Source organism: Zonotrichia leucophrys, chromosome 6 (assembly GCF_028769735.1).
Source record: "Zonotrichia leucophrys gambelii isolate GWCS_2022_RI chromosome 6, RI_Zleu_2.0, whole genome shotgun sequence".
Lineage (NCBI taxonomy): Eukaryota > Metazoa > Chordata > Aves > Passeriformes > Passerellidae > Zonotrichia > Zonotrichia leucophrys.
The window spans coordinates 31,653,608-31,679,454 of NC_088176.1; the positions used below are offsets into that span (position 1 = coordinate 31,653,608).

General features: G+C 47.5%; 1 protein-coding gene across 4 annotated transcripts; it reads right to left on the reverse strand.

Annotated features, from left to right (window-relative positions):
• Positions 1–5,897: 5,897 nt before the first annotated feature.
• LOC135449530 (putative neutral ceramidase C) lies at positions 5,898–24,391 on the reverse strand. 4 transcript variants are annotated; one of them, XM_064716648.1, is made up of 22 exons: positions 24,288–24,391; positions 23,463–23,529; positions 21,725–21,861; positions 20,243–20,331; positions 19,156–19,305; positions 17,909–18,085; positions 17,462–17,589; positions 17,050–17,127; positions 16,459–16,579; positions 15,740–15,865; positions 15,364–15,450; positions 13,886–13,990; positions 13,657–13,738; positions 13,243–13,358; positions 11,794–11,888; positions 10,932–10,971; positions 10,000–10,095; positions 9,367–9,462; positions 8,662–8,811; positions 7,854–7,913; positions 7,193–7,281; positions 5,898–6,330 (listed from the first exon to the last, which is right to left on the reverse strand). In XM_064716648.1, exons 3-22 carry the CDS (start codon positions 21,849–21,851, stop codon positions 6,141–6,143), a joined length of 2,202 nt encoding a protein of 733 aa, XP_064572718.1. In that variant the 5' UTR covers positions 21,852–21,861; positions 23,463–23,529; positions 24,288–24,391; the 3' UTR covers positions 5,898–6,140. The 4 variants fall into 4 exon arrangements, with proteins under 4 accessions (XP_064572718.1, XP_064572716.1, XP_064572717.1 ...); XM_064716646.1 differs by having other exon boundaries at positions 15,740–15,895; XM_064716647.1 differs by lacking the exon at positions 23,463–23,529 and having other exon boundaries at positions 15,740–15,895; positions 24,288–24,388.
• Positions 24,392–25,847: the final 1,456 nt, after the last annotated feature.

The following is a 25,847-nucleotide window of genomic DNA, read 5'->3' on the forward strand; positions in this document are numbered from 1 at the left end:
TAAGCTAATCTGTGGCCTAAGGTTCATTTTAGTTGGAGTTTCAGCCTTGTAGGTCTTTCATTTTGTAACAGGATGTTTTGTAATGGGGCAGGAGGGCAGGAGAAATTTTTTTTGAAATGGTGCAAAATCAAATTTTCCCACTAGAAAGCAAAAGCTCAGCCCAGGAAATGAGAGGTTCTCAGGTGTATATATATATTTTTATATGTATATATATTCATACACCTATTGTGTGTGTGTTTACAAGCAACAACCTGTGCTGAAAACAGTTGGTCCCGTGGCTGTTGTGACCGGGACTGGGGAAGGATGGGGTGGCCCAGCAAACCCCTTCTGTGCACCAGGAATTCTCCTGCATCCACCCCAAAGTTTCCCAGGCCAGAGCAGAGGTGCCCCTTGGCCACATGAGTTTGCCTCTCCCTGCCCCTGATCCCACCAGCATGGAGCATCTCAAGGCTCTTTGAAATTCTTCTTTGCCAAGGCAAAAAGACATTTATCATAAACATTTTTTGCCCAGCCCTAGAGGCTAATTTTTAACAGGCTTCCGTGCTAATTTTATTCTTAAAGCAGGGCACAAGAATTCAGCAGAGCTTTCCCTCTTACTTTGCTCCCTCCCAGCCATAGCCAAAAATCAGCAATCAATGTATTTTTGTGTGCTTCTCATCAAATGGCACATTCACTGAAAAATAGGCAAACTTTTAAGCCTGAGGAGCAGAAAAGTGCTATTCATTAAGGCCAATTCCCTACTTAATTAGAGCATGAGAGCTCACGGCCATGGCCCAGTAATAGCAGGCACCTCGACAGGAATAAAATTATATCCAAAGAACATTTTCCCAGGTTGGACAGAGCCCTGCCTGCCTTTACACATTAAATCAAGGTTGCTGTCTGCTCTGATTCCAGCAAAAATTAATTTAGTGGAAGAGGGATCATGCCAACAGTAAAGGCACCTCTTAATTTGGAGAGCACCAGAGTTGGTGTTGTGTTTGACCCCTTTGGGGATGCTGGGAGCATCCTTTGGTACAGCAGGGGCATCATCCATTTATTTTTGCCATGGGATCGAGGCAGGAGCAATGATGCTGTGGAGATACAGGAGGAATCCAGTGCTGGGTAACTACAGCAGACACATTAATCCTATATCATAAATCACACATGATGATGCACACTAAGAGAACTTGAATTTGTTCAGTCTAGGACCAAAAGGACCATTTGGGGAGGAAGAATTTCCAGCTGGGTTGGTGACACCCAGCAGATCTGGCCCCAGATTTTTCAGCAGCTTTAGATGCTGTGATGTGGCAGAGCAGAAGCCATTCCAAGGGGAGCTTTTCCTGTGCATCCCCCAAGCTGTGCAAAGCACCAGGGTCTGTGACAAGATGGTGACTGCAGCCACCAAGTGTTTCTTTCCTCTTCTGACTCAGTTTCCCCCGGAATGGAACAAACCCCATCAGCTGTACAGTCTGAGATCCCATTAGACCCCTCCTATTTATAAAGTAGCTCGTTAGGGTGACCCTAAAGGTATTACAAGCCCTCTGTGGCTGCTGCTGGCCACATTTGGCTTTGCAGCAAAGGACAAACCTGGTCACAGAGGGCCAAATAACCGAGAGTGTTATGGATTTTGTGGCTTTGTTTTTTTTTCTCTTCTGTATATGTCTTTAAGTGGTGTTTGCCAACGAGGAAATATAGCCAGGAGAGCCTCTCAAACCGTTGGCAGGAAGTGTTTCTCACTTTCCATGTTCAGTGAGTTTAGTCTGCTTTTTCAGCTATTTATATAAGTTCAGAAAGATGTCAAAGCAAAGGGCAAGAAGCAGTATTAAAAATGTGTGCATGAAGCACTTATTTTTGTACGAGTAGTACAAGGTTTGTATAGAGTTTTAACACTGTGAAGTGTAGCGAAAAATCACAATTTCCATTTACTGGAGGACAATCGTGTATGTTTAAAGGGAATGAAGGGGGAAATGGCATCTCAATCATCCATTAAAAATTAGAAACAGGACTAAATTCTGTGAAGCAACTCTGTGATTTTGGAGTAATCCAAGGACATTCACTGGACTTTGAAATACCATTAAAACTTTTTAAACACAAGCCTCAGTCCTTCTATACATCTGTGGTAAACAGGAGCACACTTTGCTCCAGAGGGATCGATCCCAGGTCACACTGGCAGGGGCACAAGCTGTTCAGGAGTGTTTTCCACTTTGGTGACCCTCACCAAACACACACAGCAGAAAATTGGCATGTTTGGTACTTCTGCACTTCTTAGTGAAAAATCAAGGAGTTCTTGGCCTCTTTTCCCAGCACTTCTTTGGTCAGTAACCATTTACCTGTCAGTGCTACAGGAACTGGGTTTGCTGTGAATTTATTGCAGCGGTAGTTGTTCCTTACCTGATCCCTGTGGAGATTTTCTGGGGGGTTGTATCAATAGTGAGAAAACACCAAGCAAAAACAAGGGGTAAATGTGGAAATCTGTGATTTAGGGCAGTGAGGGATTGGCCCCACCTTGAGAAGAGCCTGTTGCCAGGCCACTGATAGGTAAATCTTTGTTAAGATGAGGCCCTGCTCCTGGGAAGACCATCATAGCTAAATGACTGAGAAACAGCAATTCCTGGCATGAGGGGTTCTGGGTTTGCACCTTTCCAGAGACATCCTAAACCCAAAAAAAGGGGGAAGCTCTGATAACAGGCCACTGATAACTGCTACTGATAACACAGGCCAAGGCCTCTCTGCCACTCCAAAAGAGATTTTGCCAAAATAGCTTGACACCACTCTTCCAAAGAGGCCAGCTGTACTCTAGGCTCCAGCAGCTCTGCCAGCTCTATTATTTCCCTCATTAGCTTTTCCTGATGTCCTGCTTTCATTTCCTCCAAAACCAGGGCAATGGAGAATTTGCTGTTGTGCTGTAACATTTCCCCCCTGGCACAACTGAGATTCCATCTTTGGTCAGCAGAAATTGGCTGGTCAGTTTGGGAGAGCAAGGATGATTTTCCAAGGAATCTCAAACCCAACAGCCCAACTTAAAGAAAACATTATTTCCCATTTGTAAAGATGTGGGTTCCCAGTGGAGAGCAAGACAAAGCCAAAAACCATATCCACCCTCCACCACCAATTCTAAGACAAGTTTGAGGTGTAAGTGATGAGACCAATGCCCAGAAAAATCAGCAGACGGCCTCATCTTTGGCTGCTGGCAAGGCAGGGGGTACAAAAATTGCATTTTCCATCTCCCTTCTTCCAGCCAGTGCCTTCCTGGAGGTCTGTACCACACAGGGCCTCTCATCTGAGGTGCAGAGTGAGAATAAAACATCTCTGAGGGTGACACCACTCTGTGTTTGGAGCTGCCCAGACCCTGGAACAACCCACAGGGAAACTCCCATGTCCCACTGAAACCCCTTCAGTCCATGGGATAATGTGACTTTCAAAGGGATCTGCCTGACCTTGGAGCTTGCATGGCTCCCTATTCCCAGCTTGATCTCCCAGGGACCATCTCATCTCATTGCTCCATCACATACCTGCCTGGATTTCCCCTTTTTGAGGAAAAAATCCCCAAACCAAACAACCTTTGAAGGTGATATCCCAGTGAGGGGTCACCAATCCCTGCTGGTCACTGACTGGGGGCCAGCCTGGCCCTGGTGCTACTCATGGTCTGATGGGATGGATGTTCCTTTCTTGTTTCTTCTTTGTTGTGTCCCCCAAAATCTCAGTTTTGGATAAAATTCCAGTTCTCAGCTGTCCTGTTTTAAGTGCTGGTGGGGGCTTAGACAGCCCCTGCCCACCAGGCCCTGTCCTTTGGGGATGCTCGGGGTGGGCTGCTCTCTCCCTGGACACCTCAAACTCCTCTCCTTGCCCAGAACCTCATCCTGGCCTGGTTCCAGCTACCCACAGGATTGTACCCATCCAGATTTGGGGTTGCTGAAGGAATAAACATTGGAAAAGTGACATTCCTTGGTCCCCAGTCCCACCTCGTGTATATCCAACCCTGGTTGTGGAGATGTTAAAAACCAGAGAGCTGCAGATAGACAGCACACAAATACCCTTTGTGGGATGCTGGAAAAAAACCCAGACAGCCACAGCATCCAAAAAATCCCAGATCCTGCATTTAGGATTCTTGTAGGGCCTGACAGCTAAACAACTGTAAATGTTTAATAAGCTCCAATAATGTGCACCAATTTTGCATGCAATCTCCTTAATTCTACATAGAATCATCCAAGCCTGCAGAGGATTCTCCCCTCTCCCCCAGGGCCTGGGGTCAGATCCCAAATTAGCATCTCCTGATCCTGCTGGTGAGTTTGGGAAGGGACACGATGTGCAGGAGGGAGCGCTCGAGTCGTGCACAGCAGCTCGGGCTGCCAGCACAAGTTTCCCGAGTTCCTGGGACTTCTTCACATCCCACGCCAACAAAAATAAAACAAAGGTGGAATTCTGCCCTTCTCCCCAGCACGTAGCAGGGCACAAATGGCTCCACGTCGAGGGGAGAGGGACGAGCAACTGTGAGGAGTAGCGAGTGCTATATTTAACAGCTGGCGAGGCGCCCAAATTCCTGGAAAATTCTTTTTTTTTTTTTTTCCTAGGCTTTGGCTCGAGCTTGCTCTCGTGTAAAACAGCACTGGCACCTAGTGGCTGCTGGATCCAGGCACAGCATCCCAAAAAAAAGCGTGCAGGGAAGCAGGGAAGGGCTGCTGGTCACTGCCTGCCAACAGCCCCCATGCTGTTACAGAGCAAATAAACGTGAGTTTTCTACACATAAAATACGATGAAAATCCCCCAAAAATTGCCCCCTAAATTCTGCCCACTAAACACAAGGTGTTTCACAAGGGGACCTGCTCTAGGGCACAAGGGGCTCTCTAGATATCCTAATTCTGGCTGTCAACACTCCCTCTCCCCTGCTTCCTAAAAATTCTCGTTTGGGGTCAGATGTTCATGGTTTAGAGGGTAAATATGTTCATGAGCAATTCAGCTTGGCTTCCTTAACATGTCCTAAACATGTGGGAAAAAAACCTACTGAAAAAACCCTATTAGTGGGGTGGCTGGAGAGGTTATTAGGGCAGGACATCAGGAGCATCCCCAGGGATTTGATTCCCAGTGATGTTCTTTCAAAGCTCTCTCTTTTTCCTGACTCAGTACTGCAACTGCTTTGAGCTCCTCCGGATGGGGATCTCTGAGACTGATTGCAGCTGCTTGGAAATGAATAATTCATCCTCTCCTACTGATTTTAAAGAGAGGCAAAATTATCTGATTGATGATTCTCTGAAGAATTAAGGAGATTGCATACAAAATTGGTACACATTATTGGAGCTTATTAAACATTTACAGTTGTTTAGCTGTCAGGCCCTACAAGAACCCTAAGCCCAGACCTGAAATATGTTTTATTCTCCCTGTGGCCCCTGATTCTACCCCTTGTAGAGGGCAGAGGAGATTTAGGGACTGTGGAGCTGTCCCCAGTTATGGCAGCACTGGTGGGAGGCAGCTCAGGAGGGACCTGCCACCAACACTGGGTCAGGGTGGTCATGGCTTTGTCCAGGCAGCTCTGAAATCCTCCTGGGAAGATCCTCTACATTCCTGGGGACTTTTTTGTGGTGAAACCCTTTCAGCCAACATGCTTGGGCACTGTCCTTGTGCCCTGCAATGGTATTTTCATTCTGTGCCTGGATGAACTCTTTTGTGGGCTGGAGAGGGACCACAAACCCTTCTGGTGACCCACCTGTAGGTGACTCTGGGTGGCCTGCTGGCCTTGGGTCCTTCCTGATGCTCCAGCAAGGCAGGCTGGGGTCTGCTCAGGGCAGCCTCACCCACAGCTTTAACTCATGAATTCAGTTCTTACCGATTTCCATCTGATTCCCTCCAGGAGAGCCTATTCACCATCAATACACACAGGTTTAATGAGTAAAGAAGAATTTACATCATCATTACAATAAGAATCAGCTGAAATCTGGCCTGGCCAGGACAGAGACCACTTGACTGAGGAGACTCAGCTGCAGGGAAAAGACAAAACTTCCCAGGGAGTCAATCTTTGCACATCAAATGACAACCAGCAGCACTCGAGGGGCAGCAGTGACCAAAAAACCCCTCCCAGAGCGTCACGGAATCACCTGGAGCTGGAGAGGACCCACAAGAGCCCAGACACCAAATCTCCTGTTTATTCCTTTAGGGAAGGGGGCCACCTATGGAGCTGTGATTTGAAATGCTGAGGACGAGCCCTCAAAGGGGACAGAGATGACACGAAGGAAGTTGGCCCTCTTCTTGTAGTGCCCGAAGTAGCGCAGCCGGTACAGGCCGGGCTCCGTGCCAGCCGGGATGTGCCACTCAATGGTCACGTTGCTCTGGCCACGGGTGCCTTTGCTCCAGTAAAACCTGCAAAACAGGCCCAAAACTGCAGTCAGCAAGGAAATGCAGGTTTCATTGGAGCTCACTGCGTGCCACGACATAAAATAAACTTCCCTGGAGCGTCTTAAAGTCCTCACTGTGCAGGGGCAGAGCTAAACTGAGAGGGTGAACATTCACTTAAATCACAAAATCTATAATTATTGAGCTCAGGATTTTTGGCACCCATTCCCACATCAAAAGCCCATTTTCGTTTACAGACTCCTTGTGCAAAAGCCTTTCTGTTCAAGCCCCAAAACTCTGCAGAGAATGCTCAGCCTCGAAACCCCACACATCATCTGGACACGAGGGACTTTTCAGCTGGCTCTGAGGGAGCCCTTCTTGGGAAGCTGAGGAAGATTCACCTACAGCTCTGAAAGGTGTCACCAGCCTTGCTGCTTTGTGGATACTTTTCCAGAAGGCTGACATCTCCACCCTTCACTTTTCTTTCTTCCAAACTATTAAAATTTTAAATTTTTTTTGTCTGTTTATTCTGCACAGCACATCTGGCCAGTTTTCCCTGTGAGTTTCTCCTGTTTTCTCTTTAGCATCTTATTCATCCCCACAGTGTGCCAGAGGGATGGATATAGGCTAGGAGCAAGCTGGACCAGAAACCTTCTGTAATTCCTGCCCTTCCTCCTCCCTTTCCCAAATTTTCAAGCCTCCATTCCCAACTCTGGAGCCAAGGGGAACACAAGTTTTGCCAAACTACCCCCCCAAATATCATCTGGAGAGCATCACCTGCAGGGCCAAGACTAACCTGGGGCTGGGAGCTCTGGAATGAAGCCCTTCAGGTTAGACTGGAATGAGTCCCTGGATTCTGTGGGCCAGGGAAATTGCTCAGGGCACCCACCTGGTGTCCCAGGAGGCGTCGTTCAGCACCACACGCCAGCTGCTGGAAATGTTGGAGTATCTCTCCACTGTCAGGAAGTTATGCTCAGTCTGGAACAAAAACACCAGAGTCAGGCAGACACTGAAGGGACAGGCAGGTCCCACCTTCTGTGGCACTTTAAACTGGATAGGGACTCTGCTTCCTCATGCTTTACTGGCAAATGTGGGAATTACTGTTCTATTTTACTGCCAAAGCACAAATTTAAGCTGATAAACAATGCAAAGAATTTATCTGTAGGAAGAAAATAGGCAGTCACAATGTCCACGCAAGGTGAGTGATGGAATGAATTAAGTGCTTTTCTAATTTCCCTTTGTTTAGTTAAAATAAAGCAGCAGGGTGGTAGGATGGGAATTAGAGGCCAGGTTTGTCCTGGATACCAGCCTGGCCTAACACATACAACTTCAATAATATAAAGAGATCATAAACAGCCCAAATTCACTTTGCTGCCCCAAGAGCTTTCTGGTGGTGTGAATTCCCAAAGAACAGCATTCCCATCTTTCCCTGATCTCCCAGAAAAAAAAAAAATCCTACCTAAATATCCATTAATCCCTAACATCCCAATTCCAGCAACATTCCATCAATCCCAAACACCCCAGTTCCAGCATGATTCCATCACACTTACTGCATTCTCTGCAGAGTTCCTGGGGTTTGCACCCACAAAAGTCACTTCAGCAACTTCTCCCTGGGTGTGAAATTGAGATTTGCATTAAAGGCTGAGCAGCACATTAAGAGCATCCTTTGAAGAGCTCATTTGATGTATTTAAGGGTGGGTTGGTTTTGTGGTGTTTTATTGTGCTTGGTTTGTCGTTGCTGTTGTTTTAAATTATTTATAATTCGACTTGTTGCAGCAGCAGTGGGCAATTTGTGCTTTGAACTGCTGCTCTGGGCCTTGATATTCCACTTGTCCTGTGTGCTGGATGAAGTCCACCACTGCACATAGAAAAGGGAGGAAATGAGGGAGATTTTTCAGAATGCCTCCCTGCCTTACTGCAGGGAGTAAGGAGACAGCAATGAGGTGAAACTCCTGCTCTGAACATCTTATCTAAACGCTGAGCATCGCAAACAGAACCATTTCTGACACTTTGATTTCATTTCATTTACATTCCACGGCAGAGGCATCAAAGGTGACCTGATTGCTGCTTGTAAAAAAATCCCTGTAAAATATTTGCCTACTTCATCAACTGCTATTTTGTTTTGAAGCAGAAGGGGAAATCTGCTTTGTGCTGAGTGAGGGGCTTTTATTTCCCCCTTTACCCACCCATTTTATTCCCATTCAGTGCATGGGCATGGAAACGCTCTGTCCCTGCCTACCAGAGACACGAAACCTGGTTTGGTCTGAGGGCACCACAACTCACAGGCTTGTGGGGTGAGGGGCAAGAATTTAAAGGCAATTTCTCCAGCAGGTTTTAGGGCTTCCCTGAAGCTCTCACCTCTCGATACTCCTGTCTCACTTCTTCCAGCACATCCCCAAAGGTTTTGCCAGCCGGCGCGCTCTCGACGCTCAGAGAAGGCAGCAGGGTCAGGCTGGTTACGTTGAAAAATGGGGGCTCTGGACCAGGGGAGAGCTCCTGAGTGCCATTCTGGGAGAGGGAAGATGTGCTTGTTCAGCATCCACATGGACAGCCAGGATTCCCTGAGGAACCACAGCTCTGCCTCCCAGCCTCTGCTGGCACACATTGTAGGAATAATAAAGTGAGCGTGAAAGCAAAGCAGAGGAGCACAGATCCAGCTGGAATAATCCCTGCAGGACACCTGCTGCTCCTAAACCCAGCCCAGAACATCCCAGGATATTCCTGCCCACTGTTCCTGCCCATTTCACATGGTCACAGTGGTGATGGGCACTGCCAGGTACACCAAAACCACAGCAGGTTTATTTCCCTTTTGGTAGAAAAGCAGCAACTTCAGGCCATGCTGAAAGTTTAGAAGTACTGATTTCCTACACTTTGAGCTGCAAAACCACCAGAATTTCTCAAGTGGTGTCAGGGCCCCATTACAGGAATTATTTTCATACCATTTCTCAAGGCGGATTCTGAAGAGAAAGCAGAGCAAGTGGCCTCAGTGAGGAACAGCCACCACGACTGATTTAAGATTTAGGTGTCCCCAGCAGCCTGTGGCATGTAGGAAATGCTGCTTACCAGAGCAATAGCCTTGGCCAGGCCCCTGTACAGCTGGATGTAAGCAGAAAGGGTGTGTGGCCCATAAATAGTCGAGGCAGCCTCGTATCGTTGAAGCTGGAAAGGACAAATTTGGGAGAGGAGGGTTGGGAGAGCTCCTGGGTGGTTTGCACACCCCATCCCAGCCAGCTCAGGATCAGCACTGGGTTATTTATTCCCTTTCTGATAAGGAGACAGCCCCAACACCTTGCCAAAGTATTTCTGCTGCAATTTCAGGTTCCTCCTCATTCTCCAACCTGCTGCAAACAGGGAGGGCCTGTTTGCTCTTCCAGTTTTTACCCTCATTGCTCTTCCAATGAGCACAGCTTTTACTCTCTTTGCTCTTCCAGTTAGCACAGTTTTTACTCTCTTTGCTCTTCCAATTAGCACAGTTTTTACTCTCTTTTAAAGGCCTATGATACAACTTGCCACCCCTCCAACTTTTGGGGTGGGATTCTTCCAACCCCAGTTCTTCCAAACCTTCCCTCCTGGTCCTCCCTGCCCGTTTTGTGGCAAAGGAGAAGAACTCTAAACACACATAATTTCACATGAATGATTAGCCCTGGAGCCAAAAGGTGAACTCAGACAGATTCAACCCCCAGTTTTAACATTTACCTGGTATTCCTCATAGGTGGCGATGTAGTGGGTGTAGACATTGCACAGACCTGCAATCACAACGTTCATCCCTGGTGATCCATGGGAATCAAATTCCTAAGGAAGGAAATAAAACCCTTACCTTGAAACAACTGCTTAACGCACAATTATACTGGGGTTTTTATTGTCATTATTATTTTATCAATATTGTTATTATTGTTATGTTAGTTGGCATTAGAATTGTTACTGTACTACTACTACTACTATTATTATTATTATTATTATTAAGGACAGAATACAAAGTTATGGTGGGAAGGGGGCTGGATGCCCAGAAACGCAAACCCACAAGAGCAATTTCCCTTTTTTAAGGTCACCTATTCACTCCCCAAAGAAAAAGAGGACAGATGACCTCACGTTCCAGTAAATATAGGGTTTTTTTTTTTTGGAAGCTGATGTCTGTATACTCCTAAAAAATCAGGGATATAAGTATGAGAAAGGCTCAGTGAATCGTGGAGGCAGCATCTGGGATTGGGATTTTATTTTGGCTGCAGCCAGGATGTGTCAATCTAATGGAAAAAATACTTTTGCCTTTTTGTTTATTTTTTCCCTGCAGTTGTTCTCATGTTGCAGAATTCTGGTAGGGATTAAGGAGCTGAGCCCCTCCATCCCAGAGCCAAACTCCTGCTGGCATCAGTTGTGCCTGGATCCCTGTGGAATTGCCTTAATGGACTGAAACCCGATCAGTTGGTGTTTTGGGGAGGATATTCATTCCTTCTGCCTGTCAGGAAGGAATGAATCAGGAAGCAGATGGAAAATCTGTCTGAAGAAAATGGGAGAAGGAAACATCTGTGGGACACGAGCCCCGTGAGCCCAGCTGGGAGCAGAGGAGGGAAGAAGCAGGAGCTGAAGAGAATTCCAGATGTGCTGAGCTCAGGGGAACCTCAGCTACTCACCCTTTGAACAGCTTCCCGCAGCCTGCGTCCAGACATGGTCCTGGGGCATGGAGGGAACAAAGTCAGGCTCCAGAATCATGGAATCACAGATCCACTGAGGCTGGAAAATCCCTGGCAGCCCCTGGAGTCCCAGCTGTGCCCAGTGCCCACCTTGTGCCCAGCCCAGAGCACTGAGTGCCACCTCCAGCCCTTCCTGGGACACCTGCAGGGCTGGGCACTGCAAAGCTCCCTGGGCAGCCCCTGCCAAGGCCTGAGCACCCTTTGCATGCAGAAATTGCTGCTGCTGTCCCAGCTGAGCCTCCCCTGGCCCAGCCTGAGGCCCTTTCCCCTTGTCCTGTCCCTGTTCCCTGGCAGCACAGCCCGATTCCCCCTGGAGTTGGGATCTAAGGCAGGAATTGCTGGCTGGACTTGCAGCACTCACCAGAAATTCCCACAACACTGCCCAACATCCCTTAAAAGCCTCTGTGCTTAAGTTCAACCAAAACACCTCAAAATATTTCACACCCATCACCACAGCCAGGGAGGGGCTGGAGGCACCCTGGGGCAGGGTAGAAATAAAACTACAAGAGATAAATCATGATCCTATTTAAATTTGCATCACTGCACCACCAACCGTCAGTACAATTCATCCTTGTGGCGTTTGAGGTGCCAAAAACAGAATCAAAGTTAAGAAATTCCTTTGATTTCCTTGAAACTGCATTTTGTTACAACCAAAATGATTCAGGATGCCTGTGTGCAACTCAGGGTGAGTCTGGGGACAATTCTGAGCCTGCCCCCCTTTCTACCTGCAGGCAGAACTGTTCCAGGAGGTTGGAGGGAAATCTGGCTGCAATAAATGCAGCAGGAGCCAAGGAATACCCACGTGAACTCCCCCGGCACAGCAAGGATTGCCAGGGACCCGATGGCAACAATCTGCACATCCACGATGTCGGGGTGCCAGGGGTGGGGCCAGGTCATCTGAGGGAGAGGAAAAAGGGCATATAAATATTGTGGTTTAGTAGAAAATAAATAATCTGAGGTGTTTTCCTTCCTACAGTCATCATCCAGGCAGATAAACTTTTTAATTTAGTTAAAATTAATTAATTTGTACATTTAATTTATTTGTAAATTAATTTATATAATATATAAATTATTATATATTATTATATAAATTATATATTGTTATTAAATATTATATATTATATATTATTATAAATTATTAAATATGAATTAATTTTATAATATATTAATATATACAATATATTATATCATTATATTATATATTATATAATATATTATATAATATATTATATAACTATATATTATATATTATATAATTATATATTATATATTATATATTATATATTATATATTATATATTATATATTATTAACATAGTATATGTTGTTAAATATTATATATTTTATAGTATAATGTGTATTTATATAAAATTTATTTGTAAATTAAATTTATTTGTGAAACACGTGAGAAGGTGTTTTACCTTCGTGTGATGTCTGACCATAACAGTCACATAAGGCACAAGTAAATATTATAGGTAAGGCCAAAAAAACCCTAAATAAGGTGTTGCCAGAGGGGCAGGTTTAGGCAAAGTGGGTAAAGAAGGTCAGGGTAGCATTCAGAAACCCCTCACCTGAATGGAAAAAGGAGAGAATTGGGATTGATAAGGGAAAAAATATCCCACTCCAGCAAGCCAAAAAAGGGGCTTTTTATGAGGAGCAATTTGCTGGGGGCAAACCATGAATGACAAAAGCTTGTGAAGCACATCAGAAGCAGGAGGGCTGCCAGAGCATCCCTAAAATGTGCAAAAGCCCTAAGAATAAAGTGTAATTCACTCCCAGTAACACCATCCTGCATGGAGGAGGAGGCTGGGAGGAGCTGGGGCCTCTTTTGGGGACAGCTGAGGTGAGGAGCTGATGGAACACGAAGTGACAGCAGGGAAGCTTTTAACGAGGCTGGTGAAAGGAATAACAATGAATTTCCTTACCCAGATGGCCTCGTGTAAGTGCTCTGAAGAGCCCTGGACATGATCCCTCTGCACAGCAGCAGCATCTGCCTCAGTGCCAAGGGAGCATCAGGTGGGAAAAGGGGCAGCAATTTCCAGTTAGAGTTGTAAAGCAGAGCTCAGAAAACACCAAGCCATGCCCTGAGCATGGGGATGGGCTGGGATCAGGGGAGCAGCAGATCCCATGCAGCCCGTGCTCCATCCTTGTTCTTCAGCAGGCATCCCAGAGCTCCCTGACAAAGCCATGAGGGATTGGGATCCCTGATCCCAGCCCAGTGATCCCTGCACCCTCCACAGGTGTGTCCTTACCTCTCCTGTGTTGAAGAGGATGGGCTTGGGTTGGTGGCAGGCTTTGGTTTCGTTCGAGGGCTCTCCCAGCAGCTGGTCCCGGATCTGATCCCAAAACGGGTCCCCTTCCACTGAGCCTTGAGGGGGAAACACCTTTAAACTCTGTTCCTCAGCTGCCCCAGCAGCTCTCAGACACTCCCTGCTCCCAGGGAAGGAGGACAAATGAGCAGGACAGCTCCAAACCAGCTCTTTCTTCTCCCTATTCCCCATCCCCTTTCTCTCCTTCCTTTGGCCATATCCTTTTCCCAAATGGCCACAGACGGACCTGCAAGGTTTGTTTGGTTTCCTCCACCTTCCCAATTTGGATGCTGTGAAGTGACTGCAGGGCTGTCAGTCCATCTGGGGGATGCCCCACTGGGATTCGCCCCAAATTACCTTGGGTGAAGTTTAAAGCTCCCACTCCGTCAATGGTCCCGGCAGCAAAGCTGTGCCCCAGGGCTGGTTTACAGGTCTGGACCTAAATCAGGAGGGGAGAGGAAAAGGAGAAAGAGACATTTTCCCTCACTGTGTCAGGTGTTGATGCAGGAAAAAATGGGAGAAAGCCCATTTTCCCTCCTGCTTTCAGGTGCTGCTGGAGGAACAGGGATTTTCCTGCTGCTCTCACCGTGTGTGTGGCGTTGAGCTCCACGGACACATTGGTCATGTTCACCCACTGGTGGGCTGAGCTCAGGGGTCCTGTCACCTCCTGGGAGGCCTTTTCATACAGCTCCTAAGGGACACACGAGGTGGAAAAAAATCCCTGTGGGACAAGCGGTCAGGAACAGCCCTATGGATATTTGCTCATGTTAATGCGTGGCCACATTTTTCTTCACAGAGAAAAGCAAGGCACAATTCTTCCCGAGAATATTTCTGAGATTCACATTGAACCTCAGAGAAAGGAAAAGCAATTCTTATCTCATTTGCTGTGCCTGTGTTTGTGCAGAAGTAGAATGCAATATGGAGATTGTTTACCCAGAGTGACGGGGTTTTGTTTCCTTGTGTGTGTTGGGACTGTGGGGTGACATTCACAAGATTCTGTGCAGTTGTTGTGTGCAGAGTTGAGTGCTTGGCAGGTTCAGTTTAGATATAATGTAATATAGTGTAATATCATATAGAATAATATAGTATAATAAAGTAATTAATTAGCCTTCTGATAAGATGGAGTCAGATGCATCATTCTCTCCCCCCATCAAGGGTTGCCTGCAAATTCTGTATTAATGCAAATCTCTAATTCCCAAAGTCCCTTTATTTCTGTCACCTGCAAGCTCTCCCTGTCTCAGGGAGGGAGGACACTTCTCTTTTACAGCTCAAACATGCCCCTATTGCAGCAGGATGGCAACTCCCTTCCCCTGGTTGCATTTCTCACATCTTAGACCAAGCAGAAAAAAATCTTTTTTGTGAGAAAGCAGAAGTTTTGCTCTACTCACTGCCTCGAAGTGCTGCAGGTATTTACTGCACTCCTGACAGCTGGCCCACAAGTGTTGTGTGGTGGTGCCTCTGAGCTCTCCCAGGAGGATTTTCCCCATCATGATGCCTTTGAGATGAATGGGAGGGACGGGGAGAGGATAACAGGGGACATCCTTATCATATCCCAGTGAGGAATGCTGAGATCAAAACCCCAAACCAGCATTCTCAAATGACAACACCTGCAAGGATGTAGCTAAATAAAAGTATGTGTTTTAAGTCTAAATTCATGTTAAAGTATGCTTTTTAGGTCTAAATTCAGGTTTCCAATCAGATGTGTTCTACCTGAGGACATTTTTCCCTACCATTAAGATTTCCTACACTGTCCTAACAAATTCCAGGCTCTGAGGTCCTCTTGATTCCACAGCAGGCAGAGACATCACCAGCTGGTTGCAGAGCTCCTTTACCCATTAAAAACAAAATCAAGGAACTTTAGAGTAATTTGAATCTACAAACATTCAAGAAAACAGGTACAAGATAGATAGAATATGGAATATAGGACATAGAAGATAGAATATGGAATATAGGAGACAGAATATGGAATATCCAGAGGGGAGAGTTCCATCAAGCTGCTCAAATGAGCATGAATTCCTGTGGTAGCAGCACTCACACACACTCAGAAAGCAGAACATCCCTTACCTTTGCTTTCAAGTAGATGTTTTGCCCTATAATCCTGGTGCTCTCAAACATATCCTTCCCGGGCCCCTTGGCCATGCACATGGATGCCTGTTGGGAAATCTGTGCTGTGATCAGTGATTATGGAGAGAGCATCTGGCACTGCCAGGCTGTGGGAACTGAGGGCTTCTTGCAGGCCACATCAGAATCAGCCACAAGTTGCTACTCTCAAGTTAAATTTGGGGTGAACAACCAGAAAATCAGGTGCGCAGGGGACAAAGCGCGGTAAATTCCTGGAATGGCACCCAGGACGACCCAAAAAGAGGGGATTTTTTACTTTTTAGTGCCCTCCCCGTGGCCAGTGGTGAAGCAGAGGGGGGGACAGGTGGGACACACTCACCCCTCCGACGGGACAGGTGCTCTGGGGGTTGTCACACGACTCGCCCGTGTTGGCGCAGAAGGGGCCCCGCGTGTTGGGCGACACGTCTCCCAGGTTGGACGAGGCAAAGGCGGCCACAAAAGGGCCCTGCCAAGGACAGAGGAGCCAAGCAGGACTCTGGATTATTCCCAAAGTCACTGGGAGCTCTGGGATGGGGGTTCAGGCACATCCCAGGAGGAGCAGGGGAGGATTGGATGCACACGGTGCCATTTCAGGGAGAGCTTCACACCACCTTGGTGTGCAGTGTTTCCTCCTCCTCCTCCTCTTCCACCTCAGCTCTTCCCCAGCTTCTCATGTTGCTGATCAGATGTTTATGGGTCATTGGAGCACCTGGCACAGGAGGTTTTTCCCTTCCAGGCCCTCACCATGACTGATTTATGGGGTGAGAGCTATTGGAGCTGACTGCAGGGGCACTTCAAGGCTTGAACACTTCCAGGGATGGGGCAACCACAGCCTCCCCAGATTTTAACCAAAATAAATGTGAGTTATTCCTCCAGTCTGAATTACTGCCACTGATTGCTAGCTTGGAAAGTCAAGAACACACCTTCTAATTTCCCTTCTGAAAAAGGAAATAAATCAAAGCATTCCCCACAGTCCTTGTGTTCCTGTGCGTCCCTGCTGTCCCACCTGACCCCTCCCCGTCCCAACCCTGTTTCCCCCATTCCTTTGGGTGCTCCCACCTCTCCAGGGAGCATTCCCTTGTTCTTCTCCTGCTCAAACAGGTAGGAGGCATAGCCCACATTGTCACTGTTCACCAGGTGGTTGGAGTTGTTCATGCTCACTGGGTGCACGGCAAACCAGCTGAGGAGGGGTCAAAATTGAAATAAAAGTGAAAGTTAAAAAAGTGAAAATGCTATGTTCGCTCCATGCAGCAGAAATTGACCTATTGAATTTCAATCCTATTGAATTTTCCTATTCCAAATCTGTGGGAATTTTCTTTGGGAGAAAACAGAGATTCCTGGTGCTTAGGGATGGATTAACAAGAGCAGAATATTCCCATCCTGTCCCTTCCTAACCAGGGGGGCTGAAACAATCCAGGCCTTGAGACCACAAGAATTTGTCACTGTCACTATCAGGACCACCAAGAGCTCCTTCAGACCCGAACTGACTCTTGCAATAACCCATAAATTCTATTTTGCAGGGATTTTTATATTCAAAGGAACCAGGAGGAGTCAGTGATGTAAAAACAAAGGGGGAAAACCAGAACACCTTAATTCCTCCAAAAAATAATGAGGGTATGGAGAAAAACCTGCTGCTCTGCTGGTCAGTACCTGATGAGGCCTAGCTCGTGTCCTTCCACATCCACCATCTTCAGCAGCACCATCTCTTTATCCGTGTTGGATGAATACCTGGATGGGAGCAAAGCAGGGAAATCCCATCAGAGTCAGGGCTGTGCTCTGATGCTCTGCAGGTTAAATCCTCACTGGGATGAACAAGGATGTGAAAAGGTCATTCCAGGTACCACCAGCACACAGCAAGGCCTTGGAGAAGCACCTGGAACCAGGTGGGAAGGTGAGGGGAGAGCTGTGGCTGTCACTGTCCCCAGGCACTGCTCCTCCAGGGAATGGAGAGAACACAAGGTCCCATCCTTGACCAATTCCTCATGCTTGGAGAGGGCAGCTACAGCTTTCAAGCCCTTTTCAAGCAGTTAATTTTTTTTTCTCCTGCCCAGGGAGGTTTTACCTGTTCCGCTCGGACTGCGGGTTGGCGAGGTAGGAGAAGGGGCTCCTGTTGATCTGGCTGTTTTCTACTGTGCCTCTGTTTATGAAGAGCCTTCCTTTCTTCATGTTCTCATGGGCAATATCTATGCTCTGCAAAGCAGCAAGACACGCACTATCAGCCTGTGGGAGGTTATCTGGAAAATCTCTTTCTTTCCCTCCCTGTCCATCCCCAACCCTTTCTTGGAATCTGGGGGTGCTTGTTTGGGATTTTTTTCCTAAACTCATCTAAAATTCTTGAAAATTACATTTTTAAACTACCAACAGCTGTCTCTGAAGAAAGGGTTGGGTGCAAAGCTCCTGCTTTTTGAGCTGCAAACAAGCAAGCCCACCTCAAAGCAGGCTGTGCCTCCCCAAACACCACAGCCAGAGCTGTGCTGGGCACCAACGCACTGAATTGGGTGACACCGACCTTGACAATGCCATTCACGATGGACTTGAGGGTTGGCTGGACGAGTCCCCTGCTGGTGATCCAGAACAGGGTGTACTGGAAGTACCCCCCGGGCCCCGAGTGGGTGTGGGTGCCGCTGAGGATGACGTTGTCCTGCCGGTACAGCTCGCCGTACTTGCTGCGCAGCTGCTTCAGCACCTGGGCGGGACAAAGTGCTCCTAAAAACCCCTTCTTGTGCTCAAACATCCATCCATCCATCCATCCATCCATCCATCCATCCATCCCCCTCCTCACCCTTCTCCTTCTGCCTGGCACAACAACGAGCTGGTAGCTGTTGGCTTGGCAGGAGGCTCAAAACAGGAATATCTGATGAAAGACCTTTATATCCAACCCAGAGCCCATCCCAGATCATCCCAGGAGGATCCACAGTCCTCCAGCACCTCCCTATCCTTGTCACTGCTTTGTAATGAAGGGATGGGACTGTTTTGGGGCTAAGAACCATTTATTGCTCAGATAAACATCAGTCTCAGAGGCTGTGAGGTTTTAGAGGAGCAAGCACTTGGCCATAGCTCAAAGTAGTCAGAAGTCTCTTCATTACAAGGCAACATAAAACTTTCTAACCCAATGGATAGATGCCACAAGGTTTATTTTTCTTTTCTAACCTACCACCTTTACTTCACTTTTGCCCAATGGCCTTCTGCCACACTTATATGCTTCTATTATAACTTCTAAACTCTCAGCTCACTCTATACAACCACACCCCTACATTATAAACCCTTCACCATCTTATCAATGCAGTTTTCTACATTATAAACCCTTCACCATCTTATCAGTGCAGTTTTCTACATTATAAACCCTTCACCATCTTATCAGTGCAGTTTTCTACATTATAAACCCTTCACCATCTTATCAGTGCAGTTTTTCACTTACTTAAGGCATATTCTTACTTACAACTATGGAAACACAAGTTTATGGTTTTTCTGCTTAATATCTGTGTGTTTTATTTTTTACATCAATCCAAACTTCTCCCAAGGCTGCAGATCAAACCCTTCACTGTCTGTGGAAGTTCCTATTTTTCTGATTCCCATCCTTCTTGCTGCACTAGAGGCACCATGATAGTTGTGGTTCCAATGACCTCCTGGTAATCCCCCCACTAGCAGAAGAGCGAGCAAAGCCCAGCCTCATTTTCTGAGCTCTTTTTGAGCAGAGATACCACCCCAGGGAGATCCCAGGGATTGCTGCCAGCCCTCCCCTGCAGCCCCCGGTACCTCCAGCCTGACTCTCTGCGACACCATGCCGATGTCGGCGCTGACGAAGACGACGCGTCGCGAGCCCTGGGGCTCCGCCACGATGAAGGCTCGGCTGTAGAGGCGGGACAGGAGCCCCCCGCCCACCTGCTCGGGGTTGGCATAGCCCATCTGCAAGAGAGGAGCTCGCTGGGCATTTCTGTGGGTCACAGGGACTCTGAGACACGTACGAGTCTCCTTTCCCAGCCCGGCGGTCGAAGGAGGAGTCAGGATCCCTCTGTTCTCATTCTCAAGGTTGTTTATTGTTTCTTATCTATAAAATTCTGCCTCTGGCCTGCTGAGGTCTGTCCAGCAGGTCAGACAGAGGCACTCTGCCTGCCCTCAGAGGAGATGTTGTCTTTTATACTAAAAACTATGTGTACATTATTTACCATAACTTTCCAATACCCATCACCTATGCTAGACAGTGAGCTTCTACTCTAAACAATCCAAAAGTGCCACCATCACCCAGAATATGGAGGCCAAGAAGAAGAAAAAATAAGGACAAGGCACACCCAAATTCCTCTATCTTGAGACCCCAAGCTCCCATTCTAAAAACCCAAAAAAATCCATTTTTCACCCCCTGACAAAATAACTATTATTCTACTTAAACTCTCCTGACTTGTAATCCTTCATATAAAGGTGGTAATTTGCCCCATGGGTCAAAATCAAAGGTGTCTTGGGCTCTGTGCCAAGGTCTCAGAGCCCCCTGGCAGGGGCTGGAGCCATCCAGGACAGCCAGAGGGGTGTCCTGAGTTCCGACAGAGCTCCATCATAAATATTGAGCCATTTATTCCTCCGCTTTTTCCGTGGGGTCATTCAACAACTCTGAGCTGCAGCTCTGCCTTGCCTCGCATTCCATGGAATGGTTGGGCTTGGAAGGGGCCTTAAAGCCCATCTCCTCCCAACTTCCCACCAGCCCACATTGCTCCAAACCTCAAGGAAATTTCAACTTACTTGTGGAGCCAATGCACATTTGGCAAGGCAGAGGCTCTAAACGAGAAATCCTGCCCACAAAACACTCTCGAAAGGATGAAAAATCAGTGTTTCACTAAACACCCCAACTCACCAGAGGCACCTGTGCCACAGGCCCCGTGCAATCAGCTCTGCCAACACCCACCAAGTACTTTGCCTCCTCTGCTATGTTGTCGATGCAATCTGTGAGAACATCAAATGGCAGATCAGCGAACACACCAGCAGCACAGCTGGGCACAGAGGAGGCCAAAGGGCTCTGGCTGAGTGCTCTGAGGGGATCTCTCAATGTGCAGAGGCTGTGAAGGCCCTGGGGTGGCAAGGCAGGCACGAGGAACCACCCAGGGATCTCTCCAGAGGGCTGTGTCTGATGGGGGGACGTGCACAGAACCAGCCTAGCACTCCCAGTTAAACCCTCCCAGCCCACCAGTACCACGCAGGAACCAGGTCCAGGTGCTGTCTGACACAGCCAATTCAGCTCAGCTGTGGTAAGAAAAAGGGATGGTGTGTCAGGAGCTGTTGGGAAAGGACCAGAGAAGAGAAACATCCAACACATCCTGTGTCCAGTGCTGGTGCCCTGGTCTTCCCCCAAAAAACCACAGCAGAGCCAGCTGAAGCTCAGAGCTGGGAAAAGCAGTTCTGAGCAGTGATTTCCAGGCAAATGGTGAGGAAAATTTCTCCCAAAGGAGATCACATCTCACCCCAACCACCAGGAAGGCGCAGGAATCCTTCCAGGATAGGCAAACCCATGGAAGAAAAGCCATGGATGGCTATCAAATCATAATCAATCAGAAAAGCTATCTGCATGGCAGGAAATCCCAGAGCCACAGATCACTGCAGGCTGAGATAACACTGTGGGAAAACATGAAATATTTCTGTGTGCTTGCCCTGTTCCCACAGCCCTGCCCAGGCAGCTGCTTTGGGATCAGGGGATGCTCCTTCTTCCCAGCCTGGCCTTTCACTTGAAACGCAGGAGAAGGGAAACACACTGGCCACAGGCTGCTGCCACTTCTGTCATTTAAAATGGCACCAGCCAACTGAGCCACCACCCCTTTAGAAATACCCTTCCTCCTCCTCCGAGAGCTCTGACACAGAGGAGAATCACTTGTGTAAAACTCAGACATGTTTTAGCCTAAAAACATGAAGTTTTGAGTCCCAAATGTGAATTATATCCAATTTGAGACCAAAATCTGGAAGCTGGAAGGTCTCACTGGTGGGATGTTGAGTCCAGCTCCTGATACCCTTGGTGCCTGTGCCTGGGGATGGGGTTGGAGGCATCAGGGGGCTGTGATGGGGCTGTAAATGCCCTTGGTCAAATCCTGGGAGTGAGGGGCTCTCAGCAGGCCCAGAGAGGGAAGGGAGGATGGAAGGAAGGGATGGATCCCTGCAAACAACCCCAGCCCACCCCCAGGGCTGTGCATCCATGCCCAGAGCGCTGCTGCTGCGCTTGGGTGGAACGAGCACGAGCTCAGTGGTGGTGACAGCTCAGCAGTGACCTGGAGACCTCCTCCTGTCCCCCTGTCACTGAAATCCTGCCCTGGGCACCCCTGGAGCACAGGGCTGGGGTAGCTGCACTTGCCATTGGTGTTTCTGGTGAGGAAGTGCAGGACCAGCAGCACCACGGTGAGGGAGATCATCAGCACCAGGCACACGATCAGGATCAGCTCCAGCCTGGAGAAGGAGCACCTGGACCTCTTCCCAGCCATGGTGGGGCCGCTGTGGGAGCAGAAGGGAGCCCGTGGGACATCCCAGTGAGGGGCACATCCCAGGCAGAGCTCACATCCACCCTCACAGGGCTGTTTGTTGTCACGGTGGTGTGAGGGTCCCCAGGACGAGGGGAGAGAATTTGGCTCCAAGTTCTCAGAAGGTTGATTTATATTATATTATATTATATTATATTACTACATTATATTATATTACTATGTTACTATATTACATCACTATATTATATATACAGTATATATATACTATATATAGTAATATAGTAATATTACTATATTACTGTATTACATTACTATATTATATTATTATATTATATTACATTATAATACTACATTATATTACTCTATTACTATAATACATCACTATATTATATTACTATCTTACGTCACTATATTATTATATTACATCACTATATTATTATATTACATCACTGTATTATTATATTACATTACTATATTATTACATTACATTATATTCTGAAACTATACTAAAGAGAAAGAAAGGATCCAGACAGAAGGCTTGCAAAGAATGAATAATAAAAACTTGTGACTGACCAGAGTCTGACACAGCTGGACTGGGATTGGCAATTAATTAAAAACAATTCACATGGAACCAATCAAAGATGCACCTGTTGGTGAACAACCTCCAAACCACACTCCAAAGCAATCAGATTATTATTGTTTGCATTTCTTTTCTGAGGCTTCTTAGCTTCCCAGGAAAAAAATCCTGGTGAAGGGATTGTTCATAAAATATCACGGTGACAGTTTGTGTCCCCCAGCCCAGCATCAGAGACAGCAGCAGCATAGACAAGGATGGGAATTGGAGATTTATATTTCAATTTATGACAAAAACGTGTCTCCTGCTGGCAGCAATCACTCCCTGACACCAGGCCTGACGGGACAAATTCCCAGCCCTGTGTCTCCCAAGACACTTTGCTCACCCTCCTGGAGAGATCTGGGAACAAACCCCACAATATTCCACCAGGTCCTGTGCTCTCTGAGTGGCTGTAGGAGATGCTGAAGCTCAGCATAATACTGTCACCATAACAAACATCAATTTAGGAATCTCAGCCTCAAGGTCCCTCCCAGCCACACCAGTCTGATTATTCTGTGATAAGAGAGGGAAGAATGAGGCAGAGAATCTGATTTTCCTGGCTGGAACCTTTGCCAGCTCTGGTGAAGCTCCTGCCTGCAGGCTGTTCCTCACAGGGAAAGTGCCCTGGGAACAATGAACCCTCAGGAAACAGCTGCTGGAATGAGCCCTTCTGCTCCTGAGAAGGCTGCAGTGATGAGAAATGACACCAGCAGAGAGCCAAGGGGTCACTCAGACTCCCTCCAGGTCACCTCTCTTATCAGCTCCCTCTGCCACAGCACTCGTGGCCAGGGCTGAATTCACAGAGCAAATATTTTAGTGACAACAAATCTAAAGCCACAGGTTTCCTTCCTGCCCTTTTTGTTCCCTGAGCTGCCCAGAGCTCTCCCAGCACAGCCTGAACCCCTCAGCACCACTCTGCTCACCACCCCACTGATCAAACTGCCCCAAAACACTGCAAGGTGCCAACCCCAACCCCATGGGATCCCAGGGAATCTCCTTACCTGAGTTCCCTCTCCTGCCCCAGCAGCTCCCAGCTCCAGGCTGGAAAGTCCAGGTGGAAAATTCTTGCTGAATAACCCCGTGGTGAGTCAAGAGTGGCACAAGATAAGGAGAAACCAATCAATAATTGGGATCCCACGAGGAGGTGATGGAAGGTTTTTCCCTGGTGTGTTTGTGTTAGGCTGCAGACAGCATCTCCCTCTCCCAAAATAACCTTTCCAGGACTGCAGTGATGCTCGAGGAATTTGGGAAGGGCTTGTTTTATCTTCAGCTTGGTCCAGCCTGTGGAATGGTGGCTGGATGTGATTCCTGACTCTCATGGAAGTTCAGGGCTCAGGGTTTCCATGCTCTACTAGAAGAGCTTGGAAACACGATTGTATTTTAAGTGCAAAATATTTTTTTCTATTTAACAAAAACTTTCCCTGTTAAAACCAGCTTTTTTCTCCCACCTGTTTCAAGTCCCAGCTAGGCCTGGATAAATTCTCCAGCTGCTCAAACAGCTTTATCCAAAGGCTTTTGGCACTTTGGGGACAGGACCCATCACACCCTCAGACGCTGGTGCAGCAGGGAGGGAAGACCCAACCAGCCCCAGCCCTTCCTCCTTCCAGCATTATGGTGGGAATTAAAACCTGGGAGCACCTCTGGGATTTGCCTGCCCTCTCAGGGAAGGGAAAAGAGTTTCCATCACCTTTCCCTGGTGCATCCCTGATCCAAGGGTTAACACGGCAGGAACGGCTGCGTCAGCGCCCCAAGGTCACGTTCAGCTCTGCCCTTTGGCTCCTGTGCTTTTTGGACTGGCTCTGGGGAGAAACGAGATTGCCAGATACCTTATCTGCTGGCTGTAATCCCCAAGGAACCTGCAGGGCCTGGAAAACAGCCCTGTGGGCTGGCAGATCGCCCTGGGAATGCTCGGGTCCCAAAGTGTGTCCCAAAGCCTTGGGGGGAACTGGAGGGGACAGACAGAGCCATGGAGCAGCTTCTGCTGGCACGGGGATGAGCCAGGAACAGGCTGGGCAAGGGCAAGAGCTGCTGATCTGTATCCTGCAAATGATATATAACTGCTGGAGCATCGGGAAAAGCTGATTAGAGATTGATTTTTCAGGAATTGTTCTTGTGATGGAGAGTGCTGCCAGCCTCACCCCACAAAATGCAAACAGCTGAGGAGGACGAGTGGCTCTGTAACCACCTGTGGCTGGGGTGGAGGAGGGAAAGGAAGACTGGTGACAGCTCAAAACATGTCCTGGGGAATATTACAGGTTGTTTTCCTGTTGAGGTGCTGGGCACACACAGCTCCTCACCTCCCCCTGGCTGTGTCCAGGCCCAGGAATGCAGAAACAAGGAGATTTTTGGTGCAGAAAAGGCAATTTCTGGGCTGCAAACACCTCAGCTTAAGTGCTAAGGGCTTGGTAGATCTCTCTGAATGCCTCCCTGCCTGTTGCAATGTGTGGAAGGTGAGAAGTTCCCATGGACCATCCTCCTTCCCCAGACCAGGAATCCTCCAGCGGCTCCCCAGTGCCATTTTGTGCCAAAGGAATCTAAGGAAAATTTATTTATTTTTTTTTTACAATCTTAATCCTGCTGAGAAAAGGTTCCTCCCCATCATTGCTACCTCAGGACTGCTGCAAACAGCCCAGGGATTCCAAACCCACCTGGGATGGATGGATGGATGGATGGATGGATGGATGGATGGATGGATGGATGGATGGATGGATGGATGGATGGATGGATGGATCCACTGGAGGAACCAGGCACAGCTGGCACAAAGGAAACACCCAACACAGATGGCCAAATGTGCATTTCTTCCCCCAGTGAAATTTGGGCTTCCACATCATTAAGAGAGAGGATTCAAACTGTCTCTATAGAGGAAAAATGAAATGAATTAAGAAAATTGGCTTTGAAATTTAAACCCATGAAGCATTTACTTCCCTTTCCTCATTTTTCAGTTCCTCATCCCTCCCAAGACCAGATCATTTCAGAGAAGTGGCTCCTTCCTATAGCACCCAAATTTCACTTTAAAACCAGCATTTCCTGGTCTCTTGGAGAGCTGCCTTTCTGTAAACCATCCAGGGACTGGGTAAAACTAAAACTAAATGGGTAAAACTCAAACTAACTGGGTAAAACCAAACTCTTCTCTTAAATATGCTCAGGCCACGATATTCTCTGTAAACCTTCTGAAACAAAATCTCTTCTGATGGGCAGTGAAGAGACTAAAAATTACTTTAAAAAATTACTTTTTAAAAAAAATTAGAAGGATTCCTGAAGCTGGCTGCATAATTTTTGTCCCACTTGTTCTAGGGGGGAAAAAAATCCCTTTGTTTGCTGAGAAGCCACAGTGGGTGACCTGTAATGATGGGCAATTCCCCAGCGCCAGGGCCTCACTCATCCCT

Bases quoted from the DNA above. Each gene is read 5' to 3' on its own strand.
- LOC135449530 (XM_064716646.1), bottom strand. From the start codon at position 21,851: ATGGCTGGGAAGAGGTCCAGGTGCTCCTTCTCCAGGCTGGAGCTGATC. The intron at 15,896-16,458 runs GTGGGAGCACCC...GGAATAATCCAG, and splicing joins AGGGAATGCTCCCTGGAGAG to AGTCCTGCTTGGCTCCTCTG. The intron at 13,739-13,885 runs GTGAGAGCAGCA...CTCCTGATTTAG, and splicing joins AGCTCAACGCCACACACACG to GTCCAGACCTGTAAACCAGC.